General features: G+C 38.6%; 1 protein-coding gene and 1 long non-coding RNA gene across 9 annotated transcripts in view; one reads left to right on the forward strand and one right to left on the reverse strand.

The window, feature by feature from the left end:
* The window catches only part of LOC134810212 (uncharacterized), a 68,417-nt gene extending 66,981 nt beyond the window's left edge, over window positions 1–1,436 (forward strand). Inside the window, exon 3 of the long non-coding RNA XR_010157741.1 lies at window positions 1,129–1,436. This is a non-coding gene — a long non-coding RNA (uncharacterized LOC134810212). The remainder of the gene's footprint in view (window positions 1–1,128) is intronic.
* The window catches only part of MDN1 (midasin AAA ATPase 1), a 188,657-nt gene that overhangs the window by 62,110 nt on the left and 112,011 nt on the right, over window positions 1–14,536 (reverse strand). For all 8 annotated transcript variants that reach the window (XR_001718579.4, XR_010157740.1, XM_054686835.2 and 5 more), the window contains 11 exons: window positions 14,219–14,480; window positions 12,510–12,669; window positions 11,513–11,629; window positions 10,403–10,611; window positions 9,008–9,156; window positions 8,434–8,645; window positions 7,895–8,115; window positions 6,552–6,665; window positions 4,341–4,473; window positions 3,207–3,322; window positions 1,905–2,038 (listed from right to left, as the gene is read on the reverse strand). Coding sequence is in view for 6 of the 8 variants with exons in the window: in XM_054686835.2 (XP_054542810.1) it covers window positions 1,905–2,038; window positions 3,207–3,322; window positions 4,341–4,473; window positions 6,552–6,665; window positions 7,895–8,115; window positions 8,434–8,645; window positions 9,008–9,156; window positions 10,403–10,611; window positions 11,513–11,629; window positions 12,510–12,669; window positions 14,219–14,480 (1,827 nt within the window). In the remaining 2 variants the exon portion in view is untranslated. The remainder of the gene's footprint in view (window positions 1–1,904; window positions 2,039–3,206; window positions 3,323–4,340; window positions 4,474–6,551; window positions 6,666–7,894; window positions 8,116–8,433; window positions 8,646–9,007; window positions 9,157–10,402; window positions 10,612–11,512; window positions 11,630–12,509; window positions 12,670–14,218; window positions 14,481–14,536) is intronic.

Raw genomic sequence — 14,536 nt, forward strand, 5'->3', positions numbered from 1 at the left:
GGTGGATCACCTGAGGTCAGGAGTTCAAGACCAGCCTGACCAACATGGTGAAACCCCGTCTCCACTAAAAATACAAAAATTACCTGGGTGTGGTGGCACGTGCCTGTAGTCCTGGCTACTCAGGAGGCTGAGGCGGGAGAATTGCTTCAACCTAGGAGGCGGAGGTTGGCAATGAGCTGAGATCACGCCATTGCATTCCAGCATGGGCGACAGAGCGAGACTCTGTCTCAAAAAAAATTCTGGAAAACAGAGTTTGATGACTTCCTGGTAACGATTTTTCTGAAGAGATTTGTGATTTTTCACAAGTGTGACTTTTTACTTATTTATATTGAAGAATGAAATGTGCCAACTCAGTGAACAGTATTTTCCAAGTTACCAGTGCACGAGCTATAAACTAATGCAGGGTCAAAGTCTATCCAAGGTGCAAACTAGGCCATGAATTTTCTTTTTTTAGACGGAGTGTTGCTCTGTCCCCCAGGCTGGAGTGCAATGGCACGATCTCGACTCACTGCAACCTCTGCCTCCTAGGTTCAAGCGATACTCCTGCCTCTTGAGTAGCTGGGACTACAGGCGCCCGCCACCATGCCTGGCTAATTTTTTGTATTTTTAGTAGAGATGGGGTTTCACCGTGTTAGCCAGGATGGCCTCGATCTCCTGACCTCGTGATCCGCCCACCTCAGCCTCCCAAAGTCCTGGGGTTAGAGGCGTGAGCCACCGCACCTGGCCGTGGCCAATGAATTTTAACACAAGAAGTTCACTGATTATTTGCTCAGATTTTCCATTGCAAATAACCCTTACAAAACTACTTGTCATTTTTGGTGTGCCATCAAATAAGAATATTTGAAATTATATGAAATGGTTACTAAAATATTCCTCTCCTTTCCAACCTCCTAACTATAGGAGGCCAGTTTTTCTTCATAAACTTTATCCCAAACAACATACTACAAGAATCCATCTTTTCACAAGCCAGACATACAGAGACTTGCAGGAATGTACAACAGTTCCACATTTCTCAAATTTTACTTTAGAAATTGCTATTTTTTATTGAAAATAAGTTATTCATATTAACGTGAAATTCTTTGCTACTGTATTTTTAAGCAAATTTATGGGTTTTTTTATGTTTTTCAGATTCAGTTCTTAATATGTAAAAACTGACAGATATAACATCGTTGGAGTTTTTGAGAACCTTTAAGAGTATCGAGGCAGAGATCAAAAAGTTTAAGACTGGCTGCTCTACTTTACTAGACTTACTAGAATAATCTGGATTAAAAATTCCATTTAATCCACATGTGACAATAATGTCTAAGAGGACTTAAGTGGATTAAAATATAACTGTTACAATCTAACAACAGGTGAACGAATAAAAAAACTGTAGTAGAGCCACACAATGGAATACTACTCAGCAATAAAGAGGAATGAACTACTGATACATGAAACCACATGGATGCATCTCCAAATCACAATGCTGAGTGAAAGAATATAAACAAAAAAGTATATATACTGCATAATTCCACGTATAGAAAATACAACTGATCCACAGTAAGAGAGCAGATCAATGGCTACCTCGTTGTGGGTGGGAGCAGGAAAGAAGAAAATACAAAAAGGGAATGAGGAAACCTTTGGGGGTGATGGATATGTTCATTATCTTGACTGTGATAATGGTTTCACAGGTGTATACATGTCAAGACTTATACACTTTAAATATATGCAGTTTATAATATGTAAATTATACCCCAATAAAGATTTTAAATATGTGTATAGGTATATTTAAAACTGTTAAGAATAAGTTTCTTAAATAATATTGGGCATATAACAACACTAAAGTTAGTCTTAGCCCTAAGAATCTTTATGCCAAGAAAGATAAATTTTGTTGTTTAAAAATAAAACAAGGTGCAGTTCCTTACCTCATTGACACTGGCATCAGACACCATTCCCTGGGAGGACTGTACCCAGAGCAGGACTAGTGCATCACAAAGTTCAAAAAAAGCAGCAAGATTGACCACAATTTCATGGGGCAGAGTGTGATAGCTTTCTGGATCTGAGAGTCGACATAAATAAAATGAGAACATTTCATCAGATTTAAAATAATCTCTGGACATTTTCAAAATAAACTGTAATCTAGAATTTAAATGTTATCCCCAGTACAAAGGTCAATTTTGAGAGCAAAAGCAAAAGCAAATTCTTTGCCTACTACAGGTTGAGTGTCTCTTATCTGCAATGCTAAGAATCAGAAGTCTTTCAGATTTTCAATTTTTTTTTTTGATTTTGGAAATCTTTGCATATACATAATGAGGTATCTTGGGGAAACACATAGTCCAAATTTTCTATTTTACAATGTTTTTAATAATTTTGTGCATGAAACAAAGTTTGGACTGCATTTTGACTATGGCTCATCATATGAGGTCAGGTATAAAATTTTCCATTTGTGGCAATCATGTCAGTGCTCAAAAAGTTCCTGATTTTGGAGCATTTCAGATTTCAAATTTTCATATTAGGGATGTTCAATCTGTATTATTAAACTCTGCAAATGAGGCATGTATACCTACAGATATAAATAATGTCTCACGGAAAAATGCAGATTATAAAGAAAAAAATGTATATTTTATACAAGTATTTAAGTATAAAATGAAAACTAAGTACATATGTTTAGATAGATAGTTAATACCAATAGATATGAGAAAACATAAATGAAACTATTACTAACAGTAGCTGATGTAAAGATGAACTTTTTCAATTTTTATACTTTAATAGTTTGAATTTTTTCCAACAAGCACAACTATCTTTTCAATTAACAAAAAATAAACATGGGAGAAATGCTCCCTCCTATAATAAATGCTTATGAATATGTACTTTTTCAGCCGACAGACCTAGTTTTCAAGTGGCTCTGTTACTTGCTAGAGACGTGACCTTGAGCATCTCCGTGTCTCCCTTTCCTCACTAACAACATGGGGACCTATATCACAGGTGGCTACAAAAAGTAAATGAGATCAAGGACACATAAAAAGCATTTAGCTAAGCACCTGGCACAAAGTAAGTGCTCAGTAAATGTTAGTCATTACTATTGAGTAAGGGGACATGTTTAAAATCAGGCCAGCAGATTAAAAGAAACCAGTAAACAACAGCAGCTGCTGATTATGCCTCTCAACTTTAGCAACATTATGCAATCAGATGCTTAATTAGAGAACACAAAAGGTAAATGTTCTTACCTTGATGGAATTCAAAGGACATTCTCAAAACACTCTCTCTTAGCTTTTTGCTACCAACAGAAACCAAATTTGCTTCAGTAAAAACCCGTTTTTCCCGGTCAAGATATATGATTGTCCTGGAATGAGATTCAAAAAACGTAACAAATAGCTATCGGTTAATAACATTTTCAATCATATCCTCTATTTGCTGGAACACTTGGAACATCAGGGTCCTTCATCCTGCCATTCCTCTCCTGCCTCTGCAAATCTTGGACTAAAGAGATGGAGATGAAAGTGACAACTACTAAGGTGAAAGGAAAGATCGATGGATGGAGAAAGCTGGGTCTAGGCAGACTCCCAGGCCTTGGTCTGTCACGATCTGACAAATTGCACTGTGAACTCTTCAAAGTGGCCATGGTAGAAATGGAGGAGTTGGTGGAGCAGAGGAGTAGGGGGCTGGTAGCTTGCAAGGCAACCTCTGAGGTACACACTATACTTGTGGATTCACTTTGAAAATTATGTAAATTCATATGTGAGTGTGTACATAAGTATGGAGGTGCTATTATGTCTCCAACATTTGAGGACAGGAAATGATGTGGACAGAGAGATTGCTGAGGAAGAGACAAGTAAAAACAAGTAGGTGAAAATGGGAGGAGCTGCTGGGAATCAAACAAAAACCAGGCTGGGCACAGTGGCTCACACCTATAACCCCGGCACTTTGGGAGAATGAGGCAGGTGGATCACTTGAGCTTAGAAGTTTAAGACCAGTCTGGGCAACATGGCAAAACCCTGTCTCTACAAAAAAGTACAAAAATTAGCCAGGTGTGGTGGTATGTACCTGTAGTCCCAGGTACTTGGGAGGCTGAGGTGGGAGGATGGCTTAAGGCCAGGAGGCAGAGGTTGCAGTGATCCAAGATTATGCCACTGCACTCCAGCCTCAGTGACAGAGCTAGACCCTGTCTCAAAAGCAAAACAAAAACAGAAAACAGTAGAAAATATGATTATCGTATGATAAAGGCAATCATGTCCAACACCCCACAACTTCTCAGGTTCACAAAATTCAACACACATAAGCTATTTGACAGATTCTTAGGAAAGGTATAATCTGAGAAGCCAGTGAGGCAAACAGTGCCCAGAGCAGCAGGTTTCACTTACTTGTTTGCAGCTGATTCTAAAAGGGCAAAGAGCTGGTCAGGCTGGTCCGTTTGTGGGTCAAAGTCCATCAAATTTCTAATCATGTCCAGAGCCTGGACATTCCATCGGGGATCCAGAGGGATCACAAATTCATCTAGTTTAAAAACAGAACAAAACAAAAATCAGAAATATTGGAGAAACTCCTTGCCTGGGAAGTTTCAGTTGAATATTTTCATTGTTTTACTTTGAGCACATTGAATCATGATGGGGAAGAGGTTGAACCAGTAAATACCATGAGTTTCATCCCATAATACTAGAATAGCAGGGTTTAATAGCTTTTACACTCTATCTTTACCAAATGCAAAGTATCTGTATGTCCTGAAAGTTCATCCCAATGCAGGATATAAAGGTAATCCCTACTAGAATACAACATTCCAACCAATGAATTCACTTCCTGAGATCACACTAATCCATGGGCTAAATTACACAGTGGTCACCATTAGCTTAAAAAAAAAAAAAATTACGTACATGGCAGAAAATGAATGAATACACCTCACTATCTGTTTTCATTAAGAAAACAATGCAGTTTTTTAAACTTAAAAACAAATTCTCTATAATCAGAGTGTGGCTGCTGCTGCCCCACAATCCTCTGGCTCACACCTGACACAACTTCTGTGAAGCAGCAGGAGGAGACTGACGTTCTCCAGAAGTTGTGAAAACCCAAGGAAGGGAGGCAAGACACAAAAAAGGGTAACATTAATTTGAAGGTGGCTGGCAGGATGGTTCAGTGGAGCACTTTAAGTTTTAAAAGCATCCACCATATAGTAGACTACCCAGACTACCCAGGACATACTGTGAACAGCAGGTACATTAAGGAGGGAACCCATATTCCAACACTCAGTAAGATAAAAGGGCTACAAAACTGAAAAGGACAGTTGGAGCTAATGTGTTCCAACAGAGGACAAGCGATGCCTGCTGAAAATGAAAGCTGCTACTGTAGAACTGTGTTTGTAAAAGTTACAATCCTCTCATAGTGGAAAGCCATGCCTTAGTTCAGCCACAACTTGACTAGCAAACTATTTTTCTCTATTGTTTGATTTCTTTCCATTCACTCCATGATCTTTAGTGCACCCCATTCACTCCATGATCTTTAGTGCACATAAAGGAATTATTTAGCACAAAAGCATCATGCATATTTTCTTCTAAACCAAATGGCCAGTGGTATATTTTGATCAACATCAAATGAAGATGGAGGTGGAAATTTTTAAATCTGGTGTTGTGAAAATGCCCATTTTCCTCATTAATGCTTGTGCCAATCAAGTTAATATTACTCTGTTCTAGGAAATGTTTATTCTCTCACTCCTTATTTAAAAAAAATTAATCTTGAATACTTCCTTTGATCAGATATCTTAGATGTCTATTTCTGTTATCACTATGGTTTTATAACTTCGTCATCAAGGCTTTCTCAGAGACAGGGTCTGGCTCTGTTGCCCAGCCTAGATAGTGGCACTATCACAGCTCACTGCAGCCTCAAACTCCTGGACTTACACAATCCTCCTATCTCAACCTCCCAGGTAGGTGGACCACAGGTACAAGTCACCGCATCTATCATTAAAGGTTTATATTTTCCTAAATTAAATGACCCTGTGTAACTTTCCTTTAAGTCAAATATCTCGTGGTTTGAAACTCTTCCTACTAACGATACTGGTAGACAACACAAAGCTAAGGGTGGAAGGGACCTCAGAGAAATAAGAGCTTAATTCCCCTAGTTTCTAAACACAGGCAGAGACAGTGAATGATGAGCCAAAAATCTACCAAGCCAGTTTGTGGCAGAGTTGGTACCAGGGCCTAGTGTTCCAACTCCTAGATTCTTTTTACTCCATGGCATATCATCAGCCTCCTTCGGAAGCTGGAGGATAAATGGATAGTTTCAGGCCAAGCATGGTGGCTCAAGCCTCTAGTCCCAACACTTTGGGAGACCAAAGCAAGAGGATTGTTTGAGGCCAGGATATCAAGACGACCCTGGGCAACTTAGTAAGACCCTGTCCCTTTAAAAAAAAAAAAAAAAAGTAGTTTCAAAAAAAAAAAGAGGGAGAATTTGCTTCTGCATATCATGAGTCTTCTAAAAAATACTGTTATGTTGAGACCTCTAACAGGTCAGATCTTTTCCCCATAAAGTCAAAAGATAAGTTTCCAAAACAGTGCTGAGAGCTAGAAATCAAAAGTGCATACCTGTTGTATTTGGTTGTAATATTTTGAAAACATTACTGACTGCACCTGAGAGGGAATGTGAGTAAAAATTCCTGAGAGATGCAGCACTGGCTTCCAAATGAATTTGTATGGACTCTGTGGAGGAAGCAGAAACCAGTGTTAGACTCTAAAGCAGTGCTATCCAATTGAACGTTCTGCAGTGATGAAAATGTTGCATAGAATAACCACTAGTCACATATGAGGACCTGAAATGTGGCCAGTGCAACTAAAGGACTGGATTTTTTATTTTTTTAAATCTAATCTACATTTACATTTTAGTAGCCCTCTGTGGCTGGCTAGTGGCTATCATATAGGACAATACAGATAAAAATATTTATAAAAATTCTCTACATATATTTAGACAGATGACCACATGTGTTACAAAATATTATAAACATCCATGGGCTTATTGACAAATTCTCATGAAGTAGAAAGGCTCATGTAAACTCAATTACTTAATCTCCACTAACAAATTCCATGTTCTGTACTTTACAATTCAAGCAATGTTGTTATTGTTGCTTTGTCCTCTCTTAAAACGAAAGAACTACAAAGAAAGTACAGGTGGCCCTCCATATCTGAGGGTTCCACATCTGTGGAATTCAACCAACTACAGATCAAAAATATTCAAAAATTTAAAAAAACAAAAAATAAAAATACAACAAAAATAATATAAATTTTAAAACAACATACTACAACAACTATTTACATAGCATTTACATTGTATTAGGTATTATAAGTAATCCAGAGATGATTTAATGCATACAGGAGGATGTGTGTAGGGTATATGAAAATACTATCCCATTTTATATAAGGGGCCTTAGCGTCCACGTATGTTGATGTCCCTGGGTGGGGGAGGGAGAGTCCTTGTATCAATCCCCCACAGATACCAAGGGACAACTCCAAGTGTGACAACATGGAGCACTGGAACTAAAATAAGGTTAGAATCTTATATACTTTTAGAGGAAATGCATTTATCAAAACTAATACCTTTCCCATATAGAATGGTTCTGTAGCAGTAGTACAGCACAAAAAGCAGATGTTCAAAACTAAAAAGTAAAATAATACAGTATGCTTTCCTTTTGAATTTGTTAGGAAGGTGACTATATCCTGAAATGCTAAGGATAACATGGAAACAAAAATCTTGTGACACATCTACAGGCAGACTTGCTCCTTAACAGTAATGCTAGACCACAAATTTCTTCCTAGGAGACCTCCCAACTGTAATTTTAACAGTGTAGTCACAGATTAACACAGCTGCTGAGGCACTTAAATAGCATAAGTGTATATAAATCACATCAGTGGACAAATTAAGCTGTTCTACTCACCAAGCCCCTGCGGTATATTCTTGGCTAAATGATAAAGCCATTTAACTCTGAGCATCCAATCCTGATTGGTTGCTCTTTCTATGAGCAATTTAACAGCCATGACCAAAACATCTGGTTCATCGATCCAGTAAGTATTCACTTCGACTGCATTGAATTTCAGGTTCTCAGGGCTGGGGGACTGCATAATTTTCTCTAAGTCTTGCAAGGTAAAAGGCTGACTCCTGAAATTCATTTGAATGAACAAACTCAGTACTAGAATAACCTTTTATTTCACATTCCAAATAACTGAGAAAACCTCTTTCACAAATATTGGATCAAAGGTAAGAGAGAAAAGGAGAGTCTCCCACAGAGGAAGAAAGTTAAAACATACCTAATAAATAATCAATAGGGAGCAATATCACAATGAACAATAAAACTATGACAGCTACATAATAAATGGCCACAGAATGCTCCAGTTAAATATATTGTGTCCTGACCATTTCCAGCAAAAATAAAAACCAGCCAAGAAACCAGAGACACAAGCTGAAGGCTCCACTGACCTTGTCCAGCTGCTGGTTTTCATGCTCATCCTGTTGAGACAATATGCTAAGATCTGTCCATCTCTTCGGACTGTAGACAGGTGTGAATCTTCAGTAGCAAAGAGAGCTGAGGGCACAGAATCTGGCCACAGTCCCATGCCAAGAATGGAGTCTCCCCAGGTTTCATGTGCTCGCAAAGAAGAAACATGTTTCTCCAGTAAAGCCTGTACAAGCTGGTAGGAGACAAAACCACAATACAGTGGTACCAACATAAAAGTGATATTCCCCAAAAACCAGCAAAGTAATAATAGTCCATGCAACCACCTCACAACAACTTTTAATACACTCTTCAATGAAAAACACAAGTCAAATTCTACTTTTCCTGATGACATGTAAGTTTAAAAAAAAAAAAAAAAGGAATATTTACATTCAAGCTATTTTCCAGAAAAGTACCTGGATACCAGATCTCTATTAGAGCAAACTGCAGTGGTCAACTCTCTTAGGTCACTGGGTTGCCACCTTTAAAAATAATTTCCTCGTACTCAAGAATGTAGGGTATTACAACTTAGAAACATTCTGCAATACTTCATAGTACCTTCCGGTTTGCTGGTGAATGCTGGGAACAGACATATACTTCCCAGCATGCTTCAGAAAAGGCTCTGTCTAAACTCAGCCCTCGCTGCAGGTACTGGACAATTAGTATGGCTGTCTGGATTAGAGTTGATACAGAAGATGTTGGAGAACCTATTAAAAAAAAATTGCCATCTATAAACAATAGAGTCTTTAAAATCTCCAATGAAAATGGATAAATTCTGCCCTCCCATCAAACCTCCTTCCTGTCAGCCCCACCCAAATACTTACTTTACAAAACATTCCAGGTAGACTCTAGAGTCCTCCGAGGGCACAAAGGACCTGTAGGAACCTTTGTATTCCTATCTCCCCTGTTTCTCTATGGCTGTCTGTAGTTTATTATGGGGGACTCATTTATAGATGTGATAAAGTCTGGTCACATATATCCTTAATCTAATGCTGACACACACTGAAGGTGGCAAGTTGAGTGTAACCTCATAAAAGACCATGGGATTTGAAATCCAACAGGCCTATTTGCAAATTCCAGCTGTTATTATTAACTGATAAATTACTCAAACTCTCTGAGTCTTATCTGAAAAATGAAAACATATGCCTTGCAGAACTAATGTAAAGATTAAATAAACAGCTGGGCATGGTGGCTCACGCTTGTAATCCCAGCACTTTGGGAGGCCTAGGTGGGCAGATCACGAGGTCAGGAGATTGAGACCACAGTGAAACCCCGTGGTAAAAATACAAAAAAAAATTAGCCGGGCGTGGTGGCGGGTGCCTGTAGTTCCAGCTACTCAGAGAGGCTGAGGCAGAAGAATGGCATGAACCTGGGAGGCGGAGCTTGCAGTGAGCCAAGATCACGCCACTGCAGTCCAGCCTGGGCGACAGAGTGAGACTCCGTCTCAAAAAAAAAAGAAAAAAAAAAAAAAAGATTAAATAAACAATCTGCATGGTACCTAACACAGAGTAGTTATCCAACAAGCAATACTTCATTTATTATCTTGTTCCTTTTTGTGTAATTGAAAGTTTAGAAAAAGTAACACCTGTCTGCTTTAAACAACTCAAAGTTTCCTCTTTATTCCAACTTCAAGAGGCTGTTGATGACCCTGGAGAAATGATGGGCAAACTTCATAAACCTCAGTGCGTAAAGTGGAATTACTCAAGGGTTAGCCTCTGCTTACTTGCATCAGAATGACATAAGAAGCGTCTTTCAGATACTGATTCCTGTGCCTTGCCCTGCCCTGCTGAACCCAATCTGTTGGGGTGTCTGGAAATCCACATTTTTAACAAGCTTTCCCGATAATTTCTATATACACTAAATGTACGAAATCTTTGATGAGCAGTCCAATGGAATGACATAAATTTCTTGAAGACTAAAAGTCTGCAAAGGCCCAAAAGTCAAGCACCTCACCTACAACAGTGCTCCGGGTCTCTGTGTGTAAAGCCAAGAGGATGTCACATACACTGTTCCCCACCAATCCAAGGCTGTGCAGCAGAACTTTCAAATCCAGGTTGTCTGGGGTGCTTGCATCCCCTTCCCCTGAAATGTAGATTTCAAGTCCACGATTCCTCATAGCTCGGGATATATCTCCATGAACAGGATCCATCGAGAGGAAAAGTCTAGAAAAATAGCAATTCAAAGAAAAAAATGATTTTAAATCCCAGTGCAACCAAAGGTGTAGCTCAGCATCAGTCAGTGAGGGCAAATCCTATGTGGCTCATTGTCACAGAATTCACACCAAGGATCTTTTACTTCTAGCATGCATCAATATAGCAAAAGATTTTCTCTAAACCTACTTTCCTAAGGAACTGTGTATGATATATCCAGTGTACCTTTAGTGCTGAGAACTTTAAAAATTTAACCTTCAGATATTCCCCAGAGTAGGCTGTACTAATTCATTATTCTAACTCACCTACAGACAGCAGAACAGGAAGCAAGTGTAGTCTCCTGAAACAACTGGATTCATATATTGAATGCCCATCAACATCTCCATCTAGTTCTCTTACACCTCTGATGTATGTCTGAAAGTAAACAGCTGATTCCCGGTAGACCCTCCCCACATTAAACCTGCTCCTTTACCAGTCTTCCCTTTCTCAATGAATGGCAACCCCATTTACCCAGTTACTCAAGCCAAAAACATAGGTGTCATCCTTGATTCTTCTTTTTCTCAACCCACATGTCCATCAGCAAACCAACCCATCTGACCACCCTCATCTAAGCCACTGTGATGTGTTGCCTAAATTACTGCAAAAGGATCGTGACTGGTATCTCTGCTTCCCACCTTCGTCACCAATGCAAGGCAAGGACCTTGCCCCTCTTGTTTATGCTGTGTTTCCAGAGCCCAGCAATGCCTGGCAAATAGTAAAGCCTCAGTAGGTATTTGTTAAGTGAATTAATAAATGGGTGAACTTCTCCATGATTCAGTTTATAAATAAAATATATAAGGAAGTCCTACTGAACGTCTACCTCTGCTACTGAGGCTGTCAGATTCTGAGGCAGAAATGTAAGAGATATAAATACCTGAAATTGGGATTTGGTGTTATCGTGGGAGTGGATCCATCTATCATTCCTCTCTCACTAATAGTGAGGACACCTCCGGGTTCAAGCAAAGCATTCAAACGATCCAACACTGATGGGCTGCAGAGACAGAATTCAGATGGTGGATAGGCTGACATGCTGCATTGACTCTTCTTTCCTTCCATGCACGGGGCTCCAAATGCTTTTGACTCACATTTCCTTTCGGCACAATCATTCACCCAGATACAACAGTGATCTCTTTCAAAAGTAGATTCCCCATTGATTTTCCTTCTCGCTTCCCTAGGCACATAGCCCAGGGCCTTATACACAGTAAATACACAAGATATTTTTGAATAAATGAAATTAAAGAAAATGATAAGTTCCTTGCACTATAACCTTTTCACTTTTTCCTTTCCTGCCCCCCATCCCTCAACATTATCAAATCCATTTAAGGCGGCTGGATTTCAATTTGTAACATTCAGATAAATGCTCCGTGAAGAAATAGTCATCATCTAACTTGTAGTAGCTTCTATGTTAACTGTATATGTACAATAGTTTCACACTTGTCCTTTACCTTACTGCAAGATCAAGAATGATACATGGTTGAATTGCTGCATCACTGATGGCCATTTAATAAATGCCTGCCCTGTGTCAGACCCTGCATTAGAAAAAACTGCACTGAAGAAACCCTAACAAAAGGAAGACTTCTGATATTAAATTAAAAGGCCTAACTCAAAGGACATTGCCAGGAAAAATAATCCAATTTTGTTAGCCTTTGCTTTGGCTGAAAATTATCATACAGAGCTGAAATCTTATAACTGTCTGATGACAAATTACCACTGTTCACCACAGGGAGAAGTCTACAGAATATGGCTGAGGATGCTTGCTTAATTAAGAAAAATAGTAGCTTCAAAATACCAGCACTTCTATCTGGGTTTCTACTTTGACAAGCATATCCCAAATTTCAAGTTGGACCACTGATTAGGCATAAGGTTCTTACTTGCAGAAGTTAACATTGTCCATCAGAAGCCAGTCTCCAGACTTCAGGGCCTGAACCAACATGCTGTCAACCCATTCAAATGTGCCATGGCTATGGCCACTGGCCAACTGCGTAAGCTTCACACCAAAGCTTCGGAACTCTTCAACAAGTTTGGCAAACTCTGAAATGTCACAGGGAAGAATCACCATCCACAGCACTTAACTTCAAACAGAGAATTAAGTTTATGAAAAGGAAGCTTGATACTTCTAGCCAAGGTTTTTAAGATTTCATAAAAGAATAAATAGAAGAATGTTTTGCTTCTGTTTAAACACAGATAGGAAAGTTAAGTTTAAGAAAATACGTTTTAATGGCTCTCTGTATGAATAGCTACTCAGGGTTGACTCTAGGGTGATAAGAGGTGGCACATGATTTTTCTGTATTAAGGTTTCTCAAACGGCAGAAGGAGGATGTTTCCCACCTATCAGTGCATTTATACTAAATGAAAGTGCTATAACTTCACACAGTGCAAACTGGGCTTCCTTTATAATGAGCATATCATATGATTATAGTAATATAGTAATAACTGGTAATTACTTGCCAAATGCTTTATAGTTTATATAGCCCTTCCCTCGAAATTTTTCAGTTGATCTTTTTGGTTGGAAACTGTTCTATGACCATTTTTCATATCACAAGGTAATACACATTGGATTTCTACTTCTAAAGATGAGGGAGTAACGAGGTTTAGACTTAACATACCATAGCCCAACCACTTGCTAACTGTAAAACTGTAGGCAAGTAATTTTGTCTCTTTGAATATTCACATCCTCATCTATTAGATGTAGATAATCCTTCCTATAATGCAGTGTTGTCACGGTGATTAAAAGTACATATATTCAGTATAGTGTTTATAATAGAAATTCATAACTCAATGGTGAGTTTTACAATACCCATTTAAAAATATATGACACATGACTGCATCGGATATCTTTTATAATTAAAGTGAATGAGTAAAGGATTTCAAGTTCAAATGGCAGGCTTAAAGTGAGAAATGACAGATCAAATCAACAATGAAGAAAGTAAATGAGTGGCCCACCGCCACAGATAAAATGTTTGCTGGCCAAGAAGTGGGATGTCTGATTTCTTCGGCCATAAGGAATCAACACTTTGCAATCAGTTACAAGCAGGCTTTGGAAATAAAGAATGACAAGCATAGTGACAGACCCAGCCTGTGGGCCTTTAGGTTGAATCCTCCCTAACAGCATGCTCACCACCACTCTGAAAGTGGCACCACAAAATGAGAGAAGTTTCCATGTTAATTGGATGGCATACAGGACGATATATTTCCTCCATCTCCACACAAATAAACACATCCTATGAATTCAGACTCCTATTCTTCAGTTTAAAAATGCTCAATTTCCTGAGAAATTATTGAGTAAAAAAATAGCCAATAATAATAAAAGTTTTACATGCTGTTTTATCATTATAGGTGATTACACACAAAATAAACCATAAAGCAACGTAACCAATTTTTTTCCTATTTGATTTTTCAGGATCAACTATTCTGAATACTTTACCTCAGCTTCATTTTACTTTCTAGGTCAAACTTTCCCACAAGTTCTGATTGTTAATAATTACTAAATTAATACAAAACATTTGTAAATCTATTACGTGTAAATGGACACAATATAAGCAATGGTAAGTTCCTGATACAGAGATCCAAATATACATACCTGCCTTGCAGTATGAGTTGATTTTATTGTTGAGTCGCTGCATAAGCAATAACACTGCTTCTAGTTTGTTGACAATCTCCATCGTGATAGCTTTACCACCTTCTCCAAGACACTTAGGCTTATATGTCAGAAGAAAATGACTCCAGGCTCGCAGCACTACTTCTGCATCATCAGCACTGATAAGGAGGCTATCCCTTAACAGTGCCCTTACAGTTCCCTCCACCTTCTCTAGCAGCCGCCTCCAAGGTCGTATAAGATCAACCTGTAATTTCCAGAGGACATGAACTCATCATAGGGTCAGAGAATACTGTTATCTGT

Source organism: Pan troglodytes, chromosome 5, assembly GCF_028858775.2.
Source record: "Pan troglodytes isolate AG18354 chromosome 5, NHGRI_mPanTro3-v2.0_pri, whole genome shotgun sequence".
Classification (NCBI taxonomy): Eukaryota; Metazoa; Chordata; class Mammalia; order Primates; family Hominidae; genus Pan; species Pan troglodytes.